The following is a 21,970-nucleotide window of genomic DNA, read 5'->3' on the forward strand; positions in this document are numbered from 1 at the left end:
ATCAGTAATACAATTAAAACCAGAGAACCAAGTATCTCTTTTAAATTGCTATAACAGTAATGGATGATTATGTCTGGATGTCCCTGTGTGTCATTTTTAGGATGTGGGGTAGAAACGGACAAATCAACAATAAGTAAGACTGCCTGAGAGATACAGGCCACACAGATGACCAACCACTGTCCTTTGTATTTCAACCACCAACTGAGAATTTTAGGGAACCTGGCAGCTATTTTGAAAATGCAAACGATCTGGAAAGAGCGCACGACAAAACAAGCCAAACAAACTGTGGAGAAAAATATTAATGGTAAAACCCTTAAGACACAAGAAGCTGTTGTTGGTTTACCAAAGGCAAAGAACACACTAAGACTGGACAGAGCAAGACAGCCTAAAATCAAGAAGCACATCGGTCCTCCGGCAGACTTGACAATGGGAGTCTTGTAATTAATAAAGAAGAGAACAGATACGGCTGCGGTGAGGCCCATGAAGATCAAAGCTCCAAGCATGACAACCACAGCGCCACCATGCGAGAAAGGCATGTAGCTCTCCTGCCGCCGATAGCATGAAGTACTTCCTGCTTCAGACCACTCTGTGTCGTCACATTTGTGGCAGGTGTAAGGATCTGCTGTTGTAACGATACAGTACATGACAGTCAGCAAGGAAGGGTTAAATTAACTGAGACATTATACTATAGTCTCAATTTGTTTGTTCAAAACTATACCTTTTATATAAATATATAAAAAAAAATAAACCTTTGGTTACTATATTCAAAATTTCAAAAAATAAAGGTTGAACATTATTATAGCACAAAATGTCTTCAGCCAAAAGGACTTTTCATATTTGGTAAGTTATAGTAATGACTGCACCGAGGCTAAATGAGGCACCATGTGGAATTTGATTTCGAAGCTCAGTTATAAGTTACATTTAAAGATTTATTTAGAACCAATTCAATGCATGAAATATGATCCTAGCACAAATATCAAATATCAAAAGATTTAAAAAGTATTTAACACTATATATATTTGCTAATTCTATCAAACATTTTAGTAAATTTCAGAATTAATGTAGAGTTTCCCTTTTGTCAATGTTAACATTGGTGCAGAATTAGCTATTTCCTAAGTTCAAAGTTTTTTTGAATTAATATGACGTCAGTAGCCTTCCTCTTTTTCTGTGTTGCTTTGCATTTCATAGATGAATAAAAAGAGAAGTTGTTTTTCCACGTCAGGATTATTTACCTGTGCTGTTGATATAAGTTCCACTTTTGCATTTTGTACAGCTGAAGCAGCATTTGTGGAGTCCTTCTGGTTTTTTTGCAAATCCAGCATCGCATTCTTCGGAGCAAATCGACTGCGGCACCTGTTCAAGTCATACATCAGGCACAAAATTAAATATTGCGTTCATACAACGAGGAGGTGAGTTTGACAGCAATAAAGCAATGAAAGCTGTAAGAATGTAATAAAAAACACTGTCATGCTTCAGCAGAGATCATTTTCAATGTATGCAGATATCCACATATGTCCAGCTATGTCACCATAACTATTATCACCAATGTACTCATTGGTGATAATAGTTTCACATCTAGAAACGTAGTGGGCTTTTCCCCCTCTGAACATTAGCCTGGAAATCCAAATGGAAATCCAACATGTACAAGTAATATAGTTTGTTTTTTTCAGGAAAAATTTAAAAACCTACTTACTGAACCATTTTCATGCCACTGGATTTTGGTCCTGTTGACGACGAACTGTAAAGATGAGTGATAACGATAAAGGCCAACCTCCTCTGCTTCCCCACTTTGGTTCCAGAAAACTATTGCATACGATCCAAAGGAGGGGTCGCCATTCTCATCAAACTGAACACTCTGGTTTAGAAGCGTAAAGTTAGTCTTCCACAGCTCTTGTAATATCTGTTGGTAGAAACAGAAATAGAAACATTTAAGTCTAACAAAATTCAAAAACAGCCGATCTACAGTGATTTAAAAAAAAAATATTTCTGGACAGATATATTTTTAAATTAGCTGCATTTATTTATAAAATATAGTTTTATTATTTATTTCTTTTCATTTATTAAAATGTAAACATTCATTTATTCATACGTAACTATATTTTATTTATTTCTTAACTATTCAGTGTTAAAAAAACTTGACAAAAAGTGGAAAGGGAACCAAGGGAACCAAAGCAGGATATGTATATACATATACTTACCATATGGGGAACTCCTGTAATTCTCCTGTAGCACCTGCCAGTCTCACACTGCAGCACAGTGTGCAAGGCGTGGGCAACAGAATACACAGCAGAGTAAACAGGGAAATTGAAGGACGGATCTGCATTAATGATGTCTGCGGCAGTGTGATTACTGCAATTACAAGCCTGATTGCAAAACTTTTCTTCCGTACCATTTTCCTGTTGAGTCTGGGCTCTGAATGCATTGATGAAATCATTGAAACCTGGAATTGGCATTTTTGGCTCAGCTATCCCAACTACAGTCCCAATTTTCCTGATTCCATCTTTTTTGGGAAGCTTCTCGTGTAAGGACCAGGCATCTCCGGCTATCCACACCTTATTGGTGACGTTGTATTTTATGGCAGCCTCAACGAGAGCTTCAGCCGTCCATTCTGGTGCAAAAACAATCAAGACGTTTACTTTCAGTGACGTAATTTGTTGGAAAACCTCATAGTAGTCTGTGTCTTGATCAAGGCCTTTTGTGTAGGCCAGACAGATCTCTGTGTTCTCAATTGTCCGAATGAACAAATCCCGGCCGTCTCTGCCGTAGTCGTCGTCAATGTGAAGGAATGAAACCCAGCGCCAGTTGAACTCTCGCAATATCCTTAGAACCACCTCTATCACATCTTTATTAGGATGGACCGTTCTTAGGAAAGACGGGAAATTATTTTTTCTTGAAAAGACGGAACTGGCAGCTCCATAACTGACCTGTTGAAGGAGACATTTCAGAACTTTCAAGTAACATTTTAACACTGAGCTTTTTTTTTTCTATGCTTCTATCAATGCACAGAACATTTCTCAGGTTATTTAGAAAGTCTTGAAACAACCGGCATGCTTACCATCGGGAAGAAGTCCATCATGAAGAGCGGGGCGACGCTCAGCGTCCCTGTGCTGGTGTAAGAGCCGACCACTGTGACCATTTTGGACGTGAGCCTCTGTGAGTCATTCCAAGGCTGGATGAGACTCCCATCAGAGATGAGGTTGAAAACTCCAGGGAAGTTCTGTGCGTCTGAGCAGAAGTCTAATATTTTATAGCCGAGCGTCACATTTGGCAGCAGTTTGGTAGAGTTATTGATCTCCTCTATTGCAAATCTCATCAGCTGAAACCTCCGGTAACTTGACAGGATGAAGGGTTGACTGGGGACAGAAAGATGGGGGTAGAGCAACATTTATGATTCAGACCCATTTTTGATTGATAAGATAGATGATTAGCAATTTTTGCTTATGGGGTTGCTGTGGAGGAAATTCTTGATCAGACTGGAAATATTAAAGGAACCAAATTTCACCAGAAAGTCAAGGTAATCAGAGTAGTCCTTGTTACATAACGTCATCACAGCGGATGCTTTTTCCGTCAACAGTACCACACTTTCTTTGAAAAGATGTGTCTGTGTCAACTCAGTAAAACTAAACTTACTTTTCTCCCGTATGCTGCAAACCTCTGCTTTTATGACAGTGTTAAGAAAGGTGCATCTAACTGCTGATCTAAGAGTATGAAATAAGAAATATAGAATGAAGAAATAAGAGTATAAAAGTAGTATATGTTTAAATTAAAGTTAATCTGTTGTAATTATTCAATTTAATTCACCATATTAGTGTGCTATTATGTTTAATATGCTCAAAACTTTGACTGTTTGGCTTTAGAGCCAGTGGACAAACAGCTTGGGAGTGGGAAGGTTTAATAAGTAATGTTTTCATCAACTATAAAAGTTTGGATATTGGACTTAATATGGCTGTTTTAGAATAGAAATGGTCCCCATCAGACTAAGCCTCAACTTGACCCTGGTTTCACAACCCATCTGCTCCCCTGAAATGAAGTTGTTAGCTCTCCTCTGCAAGTAAACAACTGAAGGCAGGTGACAGCTTTGCAGAGCTCAACTGTAAAATATACCTTCAGGGATTTTGTTGAACATCAAATGATGTAACAAAATCCTGTGAAAATCTAACATTAGCATAAAAGGGGCAGTTATAGCTTAACAAAATGTTTCAAATGTGCTGAACAAGTTAAGTAACCTTTGCTAAATTTCTTCTTGAAAATAAAAAAGGCATAAACAAAGACTAGAAGTCTCACCTTGAGCAGTTAATGTTTTCTGGTTTGTCACGGTGAAGCCTTTCACTGACATGATGGATGTCAAAAAGTCCACCTATTAAATAATCTCCATCCAGCTCAAATTCTGACACTGCCTCAGCCTCATGCAGGGAATGCAGGATACACCCCAGCAGATAGAGATGAGCAATAAACTGTGTCATTTCCATGTCTGTAGTTTGACACTCTTGTGGAAACTTTTTTGTAGCTTGTCTCTTACATGTCCATGGAAGGTGCTGTTCATGAGTTATCCTGCATACTTTTCATAAGTCTGGGATGAACGACCTCTCATAAACACCTAACTGTAGGCTGAGGTGGATTAACAAATCAGCATGCAAAATTTTTTTTTTCTGCTTGTTGCTACATCCTGGTTTCTGAATCGGCTTCTCCTGTGAGGGCAAGTTTGATAACACTATCATGAAAAATAATCTACAAACTGAGCCAGTTTAGTTTTCAATATACAAATAACGTGCATAAAAATAAAAAAGTTTCTCTCTTGAATTCTTGTAACAGAACAAGGGCTTTTTCAGACAGGATGTTTACTCCCAAGGCATTTTATGTCAGTAAATCAAATGAATAAGTTAAAACCTCAGTGATCTGCCACATATAGGGTGATTACATCCAATAAAAATTCAGATTTGAAGAAAATTACAGTACAACATGAGACCAAAAAATAAGGATGATTAAGTTCAGGGGGGTTTTTTTGTGCCTTTTCTAGTCCTCAAGTAGCTTATAAGCCATATCCTGGATACATCTATGTGTGGTAGCTTTAGAAGCACAAACTACACCTGCAATCCTCAACTTGTTTTCCTCCAAACCCTTAAATTGCTTCAGCATCCTCTGAGGAATACAAAGGTCTATGTTGCTTGTGCACCTTTTTTTATTGCACTTTTTTCCCTCCCATTCACATTTTTTCAAGCAAACTTTTGTGGCTTATCTTCCTCATGTAGAAAACCATAGGTTTTGTATAAAACATATTTTATATATATAATTTTTTTTTACCTATTTAGTTTAATCAAACAATTTTTCACTTTTATAACGTGTTAAGATGTATATTTTTAAAGATTTTACTACAAACATTCTCAGAATTCCTTCATGTTAGACTATTTTACCCAAACCCATCCAAATTATGAAGCCAAGACACTTTTGCACTGTTCCGAAGGGACACAGCCTCTTTAATAGCATTTGGAGTGGAAAAAAAAATTACACTTCCATTTTTAAAATCAAGTTGTTGTTTTTTTTTTACTGTAGCACAAGAAAATAACATGCAATCAATGAAAAACATTAATTCAGCTCAGGAACCCAATTAACCAGTTTGTCCTTCATCAGTTTCAGGTGAAACAGATTTTCATATGGGGAAATAAGGTGGATGAATGAAAACAAAAAGATTTCAAAACAAAAATTATATTTTAAAATATATATATACTGTATATACACAAATCCAGACAACCCTTTGAAACACAAACTTTTTTTTTTTTACAGGAAAAATGTTTTGATCCCTTACTACATACAGTGTAGATCAGTTTAGTATTGACAGATTCCCAGCACTTTGTTAGGAAAGGGAAAAAAATCAAAAGGTTCATAGAAAAAATGTATGATCGCCACCAACTTCATCCATTTGTTTTAATAAAGGGTGTCAATCAGTTGTCCTATGTTTCCTCTGCAAAAGAAAGAGAACAACAGTTTGCTTGGAATGACTGTTTGTAGCTTTTTTAAAAACTTTTTTAAGGTAAACGCAGATCATAAAGGACAACAACGGCTAGTCTACAAAATCTAAGACAAACTCCATTTTTGGAGCACATGGGAAAATGCTCCAAAGAGAAACTGCCTTCCAGAAATTATTTACTTCAATTTTAACTCGGACGGCTGATGTGCTACAGAAACCAAAACTGGTTGTGCACTTTTGAGAAAAAAATGGTTTGGAATATCATTATGCAGAATAAGTCCGACACTATGCAAATTTCTGAAATTTCCAATTTGAGGCTTAATGTTGCAAACAGAAACACAAATTTGAGTGAGTGGATTTACGGTAGCAGACTACAGGAGAATAAAGATCAGTAACACCGTCCATGAGATATGCATCCATAAATGATGAGTGGGCTGTCTGAAAATGAGTAAAATCATATTATATCTAAATACTTAGCCTATGCAACAGTTAAATTACACTAAATAGACAAAAAAAAAACATGTACCAACTTAAAACCGAAACAGCCACTCAGAAATCACACTGAATCAATTTTAAGTGAGACATTCACACATTTATCTTTTTTTCTGCCCATCATGAATGCATATTCAGATGAAGTGTCACTAAAAACTCCTAGGCAACTTCATTTAGTATTTGTCCAACACACTTAGCAGAGCAGCAGATACTGAGATCCAGAACATTTATCATAAAGATTTCTTTTAAATCAAATTTCATACCTAATCACTTTCTTTTGCAAGCAAATTTAACTGATTAATAATATACCACTTAATGTGTTACAAATAAGTTGGGACAACATATGAATTAAAAGTTGGCAGACTAAGATGGGGAGATAATGCAGCACTGAAAGATCCAAAATTTTGAAAAATTACTGTAATGTCAATTTAGTTTAGCTTCTACTTGATGAATATTTACTCATCTGATGAAGTCAAAAGGCAGAACTAAGTTTTAACTACTGCTTAAAAAATGTTTTTAACAAAATAAATTTTGGGCAAGTGACTATTTTTGATCCGTGCTGCTCATACCTTCATCCAACACTATCAATTATGGATCCAAGCTTAAGATTTTTTATTGTTTTTTATTGTTATGTTTCAATGTTACTGTCCAGCTTACAAAAAAAACGAAAAAATAATCTCTAATCTTCATCACTCCCTTCTAGCTGTGATGACTGCGTTTCAAATGAGACTGAGGCGAAGGGTTAGTTGGAGTTCTTAACTAGCAAAAGTTTTCCCTGTGTCTTCCTTGCCTTTATATGTCCTCTTCCCGTGTGTGAAGGGTAGGTATCTGTACTTGATCATATGCTACAGAGAAAAGGGCAAAGAAAGAGAATTAGAGACAGGTAGGTTCTGATTAAGTGTTTTCATGTCACATAAAAACAGAGATGCATAGATGCATACTTTTTGTCAAACAAATAAAGCAATAATTAATCTAAACATAATATACACCAATATTTTTAAAAGATCCTGTGCACAAGAAGAGCTGTAAAATAATATTGTCTGTAATGTTTAAGAATCAATACTGTGTTTTTTTTCAAGACAGTTAGCTTTACTGAGGTTAAACAGGTATATGTTTTGCTTTTTTAAAAATTTACAAATATATATTTTCTGTTTTTATGTTCAACAGAGGTCTGTGTTGTTCAATTATAATGTCCTTCTCAGCTATACAAAATATTTTCTGCCCAGCCCACAAAACCCTTACAATTGACTAAGGTTATCTTTGTTACTGTTATTTCAAATGTTAATTTTATCCGTTAGCCCAAACAAACGACTGTAAAAATTTCATACACTCTTTGTTTTGGTTTACCTTAATCTGCCTCTTCATGGTGATGCAAAACAGCATGATGAAGTACATTACGAGTATTGGCCAGAACACTGGAACGTTGAAGGCATCGAAAAACGTGCAAATCATGGCGATGACGATGCCTTTTGTTGCAGAGTGCCTGTCACAAAAAGCATCAGAGGAAGAGAAGACTTCTGTAAGTTTATAATGGTAAATTTTTACATTTCTAACATTAAGACAGTGTTGCGGAAAATTTTATTCAAGATAGTACGTTTTTATTAATCTGACGATCATGTCATGACATATTATTTTTGTGCTTATGAACTTGTAAAAAAAAATAAAAATCTTTCTGAGCTTCACACTAAAGGTTAGCTGTTACAGAGATGATGTTCTCTGCAGCTGTTAGGGAACCAGCCTGTCTCTCATATGTTTATGATTCTCTGTTCAGAACATATGGTGGTGAAGAGCACGGCGGGTGTATAGATACAGGTGGAATGGAGACTCGTGCAGATAGATGGAACACAGCGGGCTGCTGTTGCTGAAGCTTAGCGCAAGTGTCACTTTACAACAAACCTAATCTGGATATGAACAGAATGCTTTTAAAACTCTGAAGTTTAAAGTACACCATGTGTGGTGGCTAAAGGATAATTCAAAGCATTAATAAAGTACAGTATGTTACCAATCTAATCTTAATGAGCAAAATCTTATATGCTTCAATCATGATTTTTTTTTTCACCAAAGCAGTTCCAGTGTTTAACCAGGGGTGGCAGTATGGATAGTTCTTCACTGACTAATTTTCCAAAACCTAAGAGTAAAATTGGAGGGATTGCATCACTATGACATGTCAATCAGTAAGTGTGTCACACAGTTTAATCACACAAATCAAATTATTTATCTCCGTCTCTATGCCATGTTGCCAGCCCAGTTAACATGCACTGTGTGTCAAGTTTAACACTTTCTTCTTATTTGACACTGCTGATCAGTACCAGAAGTGTTGAGAGTTAAACAGGTTTAGAGGAAGATTTATTAACTCCCCTCGATGTTTAAAGACTGAAGACATTTGAGAACTTGGATAGAAACGACTTTTATAGGCAAAAAATATTATGGAGGGGATACGCCAGTAGAGTTGTTGCATGTGATTCCAAGTCATAACATATTTGTTTCTCTCTTAAATCTACTATTGAAATTAATTTTGTAGCGTCTAATGATTCATGTTCAAGTTTCACTTGTTTCTACTGAAAGTCATCATCTTCCTCCAAACAGATTTTGTGTGATTAAATCTGTTGCCACACAGATCATTCTAAAATAAAACATGATTTGCCCATCCCTGTTGAGCAATCACAACACAAAGCCAGACCTAGAGCTGAACTCTTACCAGAATTTAAATTCAGGCAACCTCCTGATGAAAGGGCGGAACTCCTCGTTCTGCTTGGTCGGAAGGGATGGGCCCTCATCTACAAGAGAAATAAGTCACACTCTGCTTTCCAAAGGTTTTAACAATGATCCAAAACAACAAACAGCAAATAGAAGAGGGACTTTGTGGCACTTATTGATACTGAAACCAATTTTACAATAAATTTAAATCACATTGGAAAGTAGCCAAAAGTCGATATTGAATAAACTTAGCAGATACTTTGTTGTTTAGTACAAAACCACACAACACAACAGAATGTTATGAATATAAGTGTACACTTGCCTTCATCAAGTAAAGAAGGATCCACTTTTGGTGACAGAAATGCAATGAACAGGTTGAGGTGGTAGATTCCCAAAGCGTAAGTTACTATATACCACCCCTGGAAAGCAACACAAGAACAAAACATAAAAAACTCCCAGAAAGACAGAAAGTTTGTTAATCAAATGTACCCCAACCGATGATCACTGGACGCACAGGAGAAATAGATTCTCATAACTGTTTTTTGCAATCAAGGTTTATATGGATTTTGAAAGTAATTAAAAAAAATACAAGTAAAAATTCCAAAAAGGTTTTAATGGTAATACATATGTGTATGGAAATAGGAATTCCTTTTAATCAACACGATATGCACATTCTGATTTTTTGGAGAAAACAGGGATAATAATCACCTGTAGTATGTACACTCTGATCATGTAGACTGCAGTAAGTAGTAGAGTGAGCCCCCATCGCACCACGTAGAAGGGTGTTGACTTGTCAAGCCATGTCTGATAGACCTGTTGAAAATTGAAGGAATTTTTGTCAGCAAATATGTACAATGCCGCTAACTTAATATCAGTGACGTGTGTGAACTAAATGATAGTCACCGTTCCAACCCCAGTGAAAAAGGCAGCAACTACAGATGGTTTCCCATGGATTGATTCTCCAACACTGTCCCCTTCTGACATCCTGCCATAAACCAGAAAAACATTTTCATTATTGGTGATTCATATGAATGCTACTGGTCTCATAGCAACCTCAGAAACAGCTTTTCATTTGCTCTTGCATGCTGCAGATTTTTTAATTGTTGAAAATGTAAACTTACCTACATAATAATTATTTAACTTTTTTTTTGTTCCAGTTAATAATACTGTTGAAGTTTGCTCTAGCAAAATGGAAGTTTGATTTACCTTCAGAGGAGCTGAATTTTATAAATAACCTAGCATTAAGTTTTCAAGTACCCATATTTAAAATCTCACTTTGATTCATCACCAAGTGACTGATTAGCTCACACAAAGTCAGGTTTCTATTGGCAAATGAAATTTAACTATCATGGTCGCATAAAAAAAGAGACGCAGCAGACTAAAACTGTTATTTTTTAAAAATGTAAAAATATACTCAACAATAAAGAACATGATCTTTCTGCTGAACCAAACAACTATTCCATGTCGTTCACATTTGGTGATATTAGGTCACAAAATTTCACAAGTTTCAATATAAACTGAGAGGCATAAATTACCCCAGAATTACATCTTTTAAAAGTGTTTCCCAACCCTGGTCCTCAAGGCACAAGGCCTGCATGTTTTAGGTATTTCCTTACTTCAGCCCAGCTGATTTCAATGGATGACTGATTAACAGGCGTTTTCTGAACTAAAATCAGTTGAATCAGGCACATTAAAGCAGGGAAACCTCTAAAACATGTAGGACAGTGTGCCTTGAGGACTAGGGCTGGGAAACACTGTAAAACACATGATTTTAGTGTGGTCTGAAGATACTTTTAATGCTCATTCAGATTAAATTGTTTCTTTGACATACAACTCCTCAGAAGAGTCTGCCAACATTCCCATTATAAGTATTTGTAACCAATCCCTTGAGAGTTTAAAGTTTAGCAATAGACAGACATGTGGGAGAGACTAGATTATGGAATGCGATCTTCCAAGTCCAACAAATACGACTTAAAGAAAAATATTTAGTCTTACCATGGGTTTATAGATGGATACTAAAAAAGGTAATCAGGAAATTAATCGACTGATGAATAGAGAATGACTTCTGCTGCTAGTGCTAGTTAGCAATTCTACCTTACTGAAGCTTACGTTTACGTAGTATATTGTTTGTTAATATCAAGAGAGGTATTTTCAGAGCAACTAAAGAATATATTATTTTAACTAATATATTTTAACATTAACATATAAGCTGATTTGAAAAACCGTGGGAAACTGTTCCTGGTTGTGGCTAGCAAAGATTTGTTTAATTACAAGCTAACCAGCGCTGGGTTTTGTCGATGTAAACAGATTCACAGGGAATGTACATCGAATAAGTGTGAATGACATTTCATTTGTGACATAAATCTGAACTATCCACATTAGCTTAAAAATTAGCTCTAGAAATAGCTAACTAGACATGTAAATGTACGTTACCCTTTGGTTCAAATTTTAGCCGGTATGGGTAATGCAGTTCGTGTAAGAGCCTACGCTACATACAATCGTTCACAAAGCAACGTCATCTACCTACATTTCCCACAATTCCTAAGCACAGGTAATTGCAGAACCTCGAAAATACGTGTAGTTCGTCACAGCTTCTTGTTTCGTGGTGGGAGCCTGTTAAAAGATTACTAAGAACTACAAATACCAGCAGTGAATGTGAAAACTGGACAACTCACTTCCTGTGATCCGTTTCTACGTTACCAGCGGTTCCGAAGCTAGTTTTTTTAGCATGTCAGAAAAGCAGTTTTCTCTATTGAACACGTTTATGTTCAAAAAATAACGAAACATTTTTACGTCTGAACAGCATATGTATTCCACCTTACTGTGGCTCGGTGGTGCTGGCAATTATAACGAAAAACAACAATGACAGTAATTTCTTACCTGATATGGCCTCTGAGTCACTACCCGGCTCTACCTAGCTAGCTACACTAGCCACTTCTCGTGTGAACACGTCAGTACTTCCGCGAACAAGAGGGCATTCAAGTATGGCAGGCCATTATAACATATAATCACCGACTTCAACGCTCATTCATACTTTCTATACTGCCTGTCGCCCAATGACTGCTGGAAAAAGACACCAGAACCCCGCGATGCCGCAAGGACGAGAGGCTATAGATGATGGATGGAAGGATTCATATCTACTGGTAAAACTTTTTCCTGGTCTATCTTCTTCCACCTAACCCTATCACCCACAAAATGACCACTAAGTTAATAGTATTTAACTTGTATCAAATTATTTAACTTATATGATGTTAAATAACTTGTATTTAACTTGTTAAATACTCAAATATACTTGTCGCCTAACTTAAAGACCAAATCTTAATTTGCTCTCTCTCTCTCTCTCTCTCTCTCTCTCTCTCTCTCTCTCTCTCTCTCTCTCTCTCTATATATATATATATATATATATATATATATATATATATATATATATTATGGATATTTGCACACTATCACTCAATATACAAGAATGAGAAAACACTTGAAAACTTGACATGTGAGTTGAAACTTTATTAGTATGATAAGGAGAGACATTAAGGAGGGGAAATATTTAAAATGATGATTTAAAGAAAAAACACTGTGTTTAGCAAAATACACTGAAGAACATCTTACATCTCTTTACAAAACTAGTACAAAAAAAGAAAGAATATTTAAACAAAACATTTTTATTTACATTTTGAAATCCCATTTACCTAATACTGATAATTTGGACATTTAACTTTAAAGCATTAAAGTGCTTGTTCTTAGACCATGCAGTGGTGAGTGGGTGACATTATGTTTCTCACAGAGGAGTCTTCAAAAAGAAGCCATTTTCTAAGGATTTTAGAAAATGGCTGTAAATTAGGTTTTTATTTTGGTGCAGACCAAAGTTCTGCACATAAATGTGATGGTATGAAACATTTTTTTTTGTTGTTGGTTTGAAATTTATACAAAAACTGGAATGCAGTCATTTAAAAAAAACCCATAAAGACACAAACACACACAAATAAAAAAAAACTTTGAAAAAGTCTTAAGCCATCTTCTTTTCTTTTTAATATTTTTTCCCTTGAGTAACTGGGCATTCATTTAGTAAAGGGCTTTTAGGAAAGGTTTTCAGTCTTTGTAAAATTGAAGAATGGTTTAAGACTAGCTATTCTTGCAGTACTCAACACATGGTGACCTTGCGCTGCAAGGACGTTCAAACTACTCTGAAAATCCATCTTGATGAACAGGGATCTTATTCTTAATTTATTATTTACACAACAAATTAAAATCCAGTCATTTGAATATAATACTGTTTAAGAAGCTTTGTTTTTTTCTGCTGTTTGTGGGTATGTTACAAAAATAAAGGACAAGCACAGTATTTTCTACAGCATATTAAATAGCAAAAGCTATAACACTTGTTAACATATACACAAGTAAAGCTGAAGCCAACATAACGAACAACATATTCAATTAAAAGTTATCCATGTTGTCATAGTTAATAAAAAAAAAATACATAACTGTGGTATTGTAGCCATAGCATTGACTTACTATTCAGTCCTAAACATTTGGTTCATACAGCATCATTTAGAATCTAAATACTCTTAACCACATCTATTCCAAAACATTTACAACATACTCTATATATATTTGTACAAGTTAGGAAAAAAAACCTGAAAATAAAATAAATAATTTAGTTGAGAAGAAATTACATGCAAACAAACAAAAATACCCCGTAAAACTTGCAAACCGGTGGCTGGCTTTCTACAAGTGAACATTGACGGAAAAAAAAAAAAAAAAACAGTTGTAGGTATACTGTTTAAAAAGTTATGGTTATATCTGTAATTTACTTCGCATGTGTGGAATTGTGTACGTTATCCTGGGGAGGAAAATCATTTTTAAAGCTATTGAGAATAATCCAACAATTTAAATGGATGTTAATTCTTTGGGAAAGTTCAGAACTTTTGAAACCACCAGACATCCTGATGGAGCCCAAACAAGCAATTAATTATGTTGACATAAAAAAAAAAAAAAGAAAAAAAAAAGTGCAGTCTCAGTGAACATCGCTCTCCATGAATTCCTCCTTGATGGAATGCTTGCTTCGGGACTCTTTGCAGTCAGGCATGTCAAAACCAAAGTCAGCCCATTCATCAGGAGCTGGGGTCATCCCCGATGGCCCCACAACGCCAGGCCTATTGGGGATTGTGATGGTGTGGCGGACACGAAAGTGCACAGCCTCCATGACCCGCTGACGTTGCAGCTCCCCGCCTGCGGCCCCGATAGCTGCCATCGCCGAGGCTGCCATGTTGCTGCTGGAGCGAAGCAGCTGCTGGCCGTGGTATTCGTGGTGATGGCTGGAGTTGGGAAGCTGATGAACAGCTCCTTGCTTCATGTCCTGCAGACCTCGCCAGATTGCAAGGCGAGACTGCTCGGGTATCTTCAGAGCACCTAGATCCTGGGGAAGGCACAGACAAGAATGTAAAATTGTAAATAACGCAAAAAGCACAAAGCTGAATAATTACAGTGCCCTCTTGTGGTTGAATAAAAATATGTGTTTATGGGGAGTGACAACATTTAAAACAATGAGACTTTACGTCAGCTATTAAGCCAATTGCAGGTATAGTGTTTTTGTTGTGCTGTGCTCTTTTCTTGATTTCTTTTTCTATAAAGCCAAATCCATAAAGGTGTAAATGATTAATTTCAGAGTAGTTACCTCCATTGTAAGGGTTTGAAGATGGTAGACAGACTGGAGGCCTTGTGAGGTGAAGTACTCAATGAAGTTCTGACAACCCAGACTGGTGAGAAAACTGTATGGAAAGAAAAGCAGTGCTTCTTAGACCAAAACTACAGCTGAAGGAAGAACTAAAATATGAGCATTAATTATTTAAACACTATTGTAAACAATAACTATTCCTTAGCAGAATGAGGAACATCGAAACTTTAAGCTTACTGACTACATTTGATTTAATAAAAGACTGTAGAAGTACACAATTTTTATAATTTTGTGTCAATTTTTCTTTGCTCAATTGTTAATCATTATTATTTTTTTTATTTCTGTATTTATTTTAGACTGAGTGACAGATTTACTGCACAACTCTATTATCAAGTGCTTATGCAAAGTTACACGGCATGATAGATGCGGTGGAAGGAAGAGCATACACATGCATTTGTATTAATGATTCATGAGGACATTATTGATTTGCTGAAAAACCTTTATTATAAATACATGAAATGTTAAAAGTCTTGGTAATACAAAGAGGTTGTAAAAAGTGTTTGTCTGTACATTGTAACTGTTCAAATATTCAAAACAGCCCCCCCAGAAAAATCAAAAGGATGGTGTATCAAAACTGTCAAATATATCTTAAAGACCAGGGACTGCACTGACACATTATCCTCAACAAAATATATATAAAAAAAAGAATGTGGAAAAAAAGCTTTAAATTAATACAACTTAAACAATTCCTTTATAGAAAAATAGCAGTAGTGCATTGCAAAGCCAGACTGTATACACAGTGACAGAATGAAGGATTTTAGATCTAAGTTCGTAACTAATAACAAATCGTTGCTGTCGGACAGAAATTTCATAACTCCCAAAAAAAAAAAAAAATTGACCTTTACAGAAAATGTAAATTCACTCACATGTGACATGCTCATCGATACATTTCAATAATTATCAATGGAACCACAGAGAGGAATGAAGAGTGAGAGCAACTGAGTTGATTCTCACAATAAAATTGAAAATAGAGACACAAAGTTTCTGCCCGACAGCGACAAAATGCTATTGCAGTCATAATGAAGGTCAACACCTCGTGCTACATAAACAGACATTTTGATGTTTTAGGTTTGTGCCTCCGTGGTCACCACAAAGCATTTTAAAATCAGTTCTATAGTTGATGCAGAATGCTAGACGATACGACAGCCAAATTATGGGGAGAGAAATAATAATAATGGAAATAAAATATGAATATATATTTTTGAAAGCTGGACCTTCATTATGGCGGCAGTTATAAGGTAAAGAGATTTGCATTGTCATTGCAAGCTTTTGTAAAGCAGCCATAGTCACACCAAACTGTCTACATTTAGACATCACCTGGCAAAAAGTAAACTTAAGCATGGCCAAAAAAAGAGAAAGTAACTACTGAAGTATCAACATCCCACTATTTCACATTTAACCCAACAAGTGCATCTGACTGCCGGCTGGCCTTTTACAGTTGGCTAAAGAAGGAGTGTCACTGCAGGGTGAGGTACCTGACAAGGCTGGGGTCAGGGTTATAAGGTGGCGGGCTGCAGTGGGAAGCAGACACTATATTCTGACTGCTGTGGCCACTGTTCATGTCACCGTTACCCTGCATGTGGTTGCTGTTGAGCATGCTCGGACCTGAGGGGAAGAGAGGAATGATCAGGAACTGTGTCTTACTGGGTTTGCACTGGATGTGCTAGAGGTCTAATGGCAGATCATGAGTGTTGTAAACACTTACCCATGTGAGCAATGGTGGGGTTGGCGTTGAGATGCTGCTGAGGTTGGTGCCCCACCATCTGGTTGAGGGACTGCGTCTTCCCGAGGCCGCTGTGTGAATGCATCTTGTTCATATTGGACAACGGAGAATAAGAGGAGGGGGATGCTATATGGTTCCTGTCGGAGGAAAATAACAAAACGAAGGATAAATTGAAGTTTTGCATTAAATACTTAGATGACCTTATATCAAAAAAATATTTTCTTTTATTCCAAAAGAGATCCAGTGTGATAAAAAGTATCAACAAAAACCAAAATCAGCCAGCATAATTCAACAATTAAACAGTGAGATGTCTCAGGAGCATTTACACATTAGCTATGACATTTGTTTTTGCACCGAGCAGTGCTAATGAACGTTTTCTTCTTCAGTCATAGTCCATGCGCAGTTGTAGCATGTGTATGTTTTATTTGAACTCACGGTCTCTGCAGCAGCTGTTGTTGTGTTTGTTGTCTGTAGGAGTCCACCAGTGGCTGCGGTACCAACTCCACCAGCTCCAAACTATCTTTAATCTTCATCAGCAGCTCAAAATTTTCCCGTCCACGAACCTGCACACAAAGACAGCATCAGCGCCAATAACAATCAATAGTCAGTACCTTTGACAAACTACTGTCACATGGCGACAGAGTCCAGTTTGTACAGCAGGGGGCGCTAAAACCAAGCACACCAAGAACGTGTCATAACAATGTAAAATGAGTTTGAATCGAGATCTGTGCCTTACTGTGATTTTGTGAAGAAAAAAAAGGCAACCATAAATTAATGTCTGTGATGACGTGTCTATTGCTGGATTAAATTTGACGGCTTGCATTGTTAAAAAATTAGATCTAGACAAAAGGTTTTCATTTATTACTAGTAGTAAAAGGAAAAATCTGTCAAAGTAATTCTTACAGGAATATAGTAAATCTCTTCCTCTCCATGCCGTCTTTTTCTTATGTTGATATGTGGACTGGAAATATTTGGCGGACTCTGTTTAAAATCTGCAAAACATCAGAAAACAATGTCATTCAGGTTTTAAAAACTAAAAAAAACAACAAAAAAAAACCATTTAAAGCCACTCTTGACTTTTGAAATGTCTTGGCAACACATAGAACATTATTCGTTTTTATCAACTCACTGCGCTTGTTGGCACTTCCGTTTTTGGCCACGCTGTCATTCAGGGCCTGTTGCTCCCTGAAGTGGTCCTCATCTGCTTTGCGGTCTCTCCCAGGACAGGCGCATATCCGACCCTCAAATGATCGTCTGCCCAACACCTGGCCGCTATGGAGACAATCACAGAATTGAACATGTCTTCTATCAAAACTTTAATTGGTCCAATATAAACTGAATTAAAATGACAGTAGAAGAACTGAAAAGTTTCTCCTCTGCTCTGCTGTAGTAGACCTGTCAACACTTTGACTTTTACATAATCATCAAAAGAGCATTTAGACTTACATCAACACATTTAAGTCTAAATGCAGTGTAATTTAAAAGCAGAGCTATCGTGGGGAGTCTTGTGTCAATGACTTACTCTCTGGTTTCCAAAGTAATGATGATGAGAATTGGTCTCCTGTTCATCCCACCCACACAGCTGCTGTTGCACATGAAATTATAAAGGATGGTAGTAAACTCAGTCCCAACCTGAAACACAGCACAACATATTTAGGCTAAACTGCCTTAGTCTGTCTGACACTTTCAGATACGTTTCAGAATTGTTATTCCTGAAGCTATTACATTCATAACATTAATTAACCACCAGGGGGAGGTGTTGTAGTGCACTTTGATGTGAGAAGAGACAATCGTGCCTTTTATTGCCCTCCACAGGTGCAATCACAGACACGATGATGCCCGTTCATGTCTGCACACGTCCGGAAGCTTTATTTATAGATGTGCCTACTTCGAGGGACTTGTGTGAAATTCTCTTTTTCTCTGCAACGATCTTGACTAAGCGACTTGTGAGTTTTAACTTGTTTCTAATTTCAGTAGAAAATACAAAAGCATTCAAATACCACCACATATTTTCACTTGCTTTTGTCTTCCTTTCCTGTTCATTTAACAGCTGTGAGACTTTTCCGTCACAAGAACTTACTAAAAGTACATAACTTAAAGAAGATATGTCATCATTTAGAGAGATCACAATGAACATAAAGTTTCCCTTTATGCAGATGATGTCTTTCTATTTATCTCCACATTTCTTGACTGTGTGTTTTCAGTTCTCATCCATCCAACTAAATGCATTTCATCATGTGTCTCACTCATTCACAGAAATGTTGAAGCACCAACCTGCGGAGCCTCATAGGGCACATAGACACTTTGCCTGCCAGTGACTGGATCGTCCACATACTGACAAAGGTTGTTTCCCTCTACTCTGATCAGGTGACTGGCTGGAGCTGTTTGACCTGAGGGGACAGTAAGCATTCAGTTTGTTGACTTAGATCCAAACACAGCTTATTCAGTATAAATCCCTTGAAGTGACTACTGTGACATCAGCTCAAAATTAATCAATTGAATTGAACTAATAAACAAAACTGAGCTTTATTGCTACATTTTTATTGCTACGATTAAATCACTACTTTTTTTTTCTTTAAAAAAAATTATCTTTGTCTTTCTGTTTATTCGCTGTCACATGCTGTTTTTATTTTAATTATGTAAAGCACTTTGAAATGCTTTGCTGCTGAAATGTGCTATACAAATAAAATTTGATTGATTTCTTTGACATTTCGCATAATATTATGATGTCAAGTGAAATGTAAAGCTTGCTTTATTATACCATCATTGAATTCCCGTCCAAGTTCGTGATTGGGGCACCGTTTGACGACCTCTGTGACGTGCTCTGCCTTTTTGTAGACTGGCATAGCTCGGATGATGCTCCCATGAGGAGGAGAGGACGACACCTTGATCTGGATTGGGCAGGTTTTGGCAATCTGACAGTAGAGCTTCTTCAGTAAAGGAGAGTACTAGAAAAAGAAAGAGATACCAGAAATTAGTCCCATGGAATAATAATAGTAACAATGATATTGAGTTTTTAAGAAAAAAAAAGAAAAAAGGAAATTGAAAATGAATGACCAGAAATGAAAGTGATTTCCAGTCACATATTATGGGAACAATTCAACTGATATGTTATGCTAACATGTGTAACATGATAGCATATTTTTCTTTCTTTTTGAAAGTAAACTTGCATCTTACATTGAATGCATTTTGAATGTGAAACTGTTTTGCACATAAGCAACAATCACAATGATGGCACAAACACACGACATTATAACAGCCAATGAGTGAAATTAGCACAGTGCACTAAAGGCATTGTTGTCGCAAAAATGTCTCACAGTGTGGAGAAATTAATTCACTGATTGAAAAACTGAATGTAAGTGCAGACAAAACAGCAAAAACAAAAGAACATGTGTGACGCAAATATGAACGAGAACAAGATTCTGCAGGGAAAGAAACAAATAGAACTGTTAACCAATTATTACCTGAAGATTATTTTAAAAATATGTGATCCGATGTAAGCCTATCACTAGAAATAAATTACAGTATACTGACAGGATTTGTTTGTGAACCGCAGACTGCGGAGGCCATCCTCTATGACCAGAAGTATAAAAAAAAACCAACTGGAAATCAGCGGACTAAAAGAAAGAATGTTTTTCTCTTAAGTCATTCAAGTTGATCTCTCTTAACAAAAAAAAAAGTAAAAAGAATATATGCTGATCTGTGTTAAAGTCAAATCTTTTGCACTCCCTTAGTTTACAATCGTCTGCACATGTACACACACATGCATGTGAGAGTGTAAGTGGCAGAAACACGTGCATAAAAATACTTAGCAAGAAATAAAACAGGCTCAGCATGCCACAACTCAATCTACAAACTTCCAGGAAAAAAACCAAGAAGTCTGTTCAGGCTTGTACAGACATGCTGTGATGTGCTAAAAAGCAAATAAAATAGCACCTCCCATAGGAGGGATAAAGTACATGCAGCTCTAGATCTGTAATGTAGCATACAAAAACATGAGGGTGGAATCTGGTCTTATTTTATAGATGGAAGACAAGAAAAAAAAAACATTAATAGAACCACAGAATTAATAGAACCATTATGTAAGTTGCTCTGGATGAAGTGTGTAAATGTAAAATATCAGCCACGATTCATTCCAATGATAATCTTTTCAAAAGTGAATAATTTGACAAATTCCAAAAATAATAGTCACTTTACATTACATGGACCGGTCTACTGTTTCATCTTGGAAGTGGAGTTTTATGAACAATGCATTTTTGAGACCTTTTGGGTCTAATAACAGATGTAGTCTAGAGTGGTAAAGCCCTAGTGACACTCAATACCTCAAAAATCAGATTTTTGTGTGAGCACGCAAAACACCGCTTGTAAAGTTTACAAGGTTGAGCTGACAACACCGTTCTGCGTGTTGTCAGCTCTTTTTCTCCAGGAAAAAGAGTTTAAAAAAAAAGAAATGGATAAATCACAGAAACATAAAAACCTTTTTTTATAGAAAACTCTGTGAAATGTGAAGTCATGTCTACATTTCATTCAGACTGCAAGACAAGGGAAGAGATCAAGACTTACAGCAAGCAGCTAGAAAGATTAATGTCTTACTGAAAAGTTGCTGTGCTTTTGAGCTTTTAACTCCGACAGTCATTGGGTGAGAGGTGGGGCACACCCTGGACAGGTTGCCAGTCCGTCACATGGCAACACACAGGATAAGCAACCGACAACACATTCTCACACATAAAGGCCACTTAGACTAACCAGGTAACCTAACAGTGATGTTTTTGAACTATGGGAAGAAGCCAGAGTACTTGGAAAGAAAGCAGGAATTCATGGGGAGAACATCCAAACTTCAGGCAGAAAACCATAGACTAGGATTTGAACCCTGGGCCTTCTTACTGTAACACTGCTACCAACTTCATACCAATCAGCATAATTAAGCTAACTAATGCTGACTTATGACGGGTTGTTCTAAAACAGCAGCCCACCCATAAAATGCGATCTTTGTTCATTTTACACACATCCTGATACACAGGTAAGAGGGGGCTGACAACCAAACTGCACACACATACCCTTAGTCATGAGCAATGGCAACGAAGGAAATACCTGTGCACATTACTCCACCTAATTTTCCCTAACAAGTCTCAACAGCCCCTCTATACTGTGAATAAATATGTTTCATTTTATTTACCGAATTTTGAACTTTTCATGTTACTGCAATCAGTCAAGCGTGGATAAACTACTGGTTTGCTTTCCGACAGAAATTAATGGAACATAAATGTGAAGCATCAAAGAAAATGAACCTTCGAGAAATCATAAAGCGCAGTAAATAATAGATGATGGACATGATGTTATCAGATGTGTTCTATGCTGTATA

The 21,970-nt window shown here is 36.5% G+C and overlaps 3 protein-coding genes across 9 annotated transcripts in view; all 3 read right to left on the bottom strand.

Moving 5' to 3' along the window:
• The window catches only part of LOC103467978 (taste receptor type 1 member 2-like), a 6,169-nt gene extending 809 nt beyond the window's left edge, over positions 1-5,360 (bottom strand). Inside the window, exons 1-6 of the mRNA XM_008414738.3 lie at positions 4,285-5,360; positions 3,056-3,353; positions 2,199-2,924; positions 1,694-1,900; positions 1,233-1,353; positions 1-622 (exon numbers count right to left, since the gene is read on the bottom strand). The exon at positions 1-622 is cut by the window's left edge and continues 809 nt beyond it. Of these exons, the coding sequence (XP_008412960.2) occupies positions 1-622; positions 1,233-1,353; positions 1,694-1,900; positions 2,199-2,924; positions 3,056-3,353; positions 4,285-4,469 (2,159 nt within the window). The 5' untranslated portion in view covers positions 4,470-5,360. The remainder of the gene's footprint in view (positions 623-1,232; positions 1,354-1,693; positions 1,901-2,198; positions 2,925-3,055; positions 3,354-4,284) is intronic.
• Positions 5,361-5,443: 83 nt separating this feature from the next.
• rer1 (retention in endoplasmic reticulum sorting receptor 1) lies at positions 5,444-12,184 on the bottom strand. 4 transcript variants are annotated; one of them, XM_008414743.3, is made up of 8 exons: positions 11,682-11,782; positions 10,058-10,139; positions 9,863-9,967; positions 9,477-9,573; positions 9,156-9,234; positions 7,805-7,940; positions 7,248-7,302; positions 5,444-5,959 (listed from the first exon to the last, which is right to left on the bottom strand). In XM_008414743.3, coding segments are annotated over exons 1-8 (567 nt in total). In that variant the 5' UTR covers positions 11,684-11,782; the 3' UTR covers positions 5,444-5,948. The 4 variants fall into 4 exon arrangements, with proteins under 4 accessions (XP_008412965.1, XP_008412963.1, XP_008412962.1 ...); XM_008414741.2 differs by lacking the exon at positions 11,682-11,782 and adding an exon at positions 12,035-12,184 and having other exon boundaries at positions 5,444-7,302; XM_008414740.2 differs by having other exon boundaries at positions 5,444-7,302; positions 11,682-11,779.
• Positions 12,185-12,640: 456 nt separating this feature from the next.
• tp73 (tumor protein p73) overlaps positions 12,641-21,970 on the bottom strand; it is a 42,926-nt gene continuing 33,596 nt past the window's right edge. For all 4 annotated transcript variants that reach the window (XM_008414745.3, XM_008414746.3, XM_081608879.1 and 1 more), the window contains 10 exons: positions 19,370-19,556; positions 18,883-18,998; positions 18,131-18,240; positions 17,738-17,880; positions 17,512-17,600; positions 17,044-17,171; positions 16,591-16,745; positions 16,361-16,490; positions 14,826-14,919; positions 12,641-14,567 (listed from right to left, as the gene is read on the bottom strand). In XM_008414745.3, coding sequence (XP_008412967.1) covers positions 14,166-14,567; positions 14,826-14,919; positions 16,361-16,490; positions 16,591-16,745; positions 17,044-17,171; positions 17,512-17,600; positions 17,738-17,880; positions 18,131-18,240; positions 18,883-18,998; positions 19,370-19,556 — 1,554 coding nt within the window. In that variant the 3' untranslated portion in view covers positions 12,641-14,165. The remainder of the gene's footprint in view (positions 14,568-14,825; positions 14,920-16,360; positions 16,491-16,590; positions 16,746-17,043; positions 17,172-17,511; positions 17,601-17,737; positions 17,881-18,130; positions 18,241-18,882; positions 18,999-19,369; positions 19,557-21,970) is intronic.

This window comes from Poecilia reticulata, chromosome 7, assembly GCF_904066995.2.
Source record: "Poecilia reticulata chromosome 7, P_reticulata-male-v2, whole genome shotgun sequence".
NCBI classification, from domain to species: domain Eukaryota; kingdom Metazoa; phylum Chordata; class Actinopteri; order Cyprinodontiformes; family Poeciliidae; genus Poecilia; species Poecilia reticulata.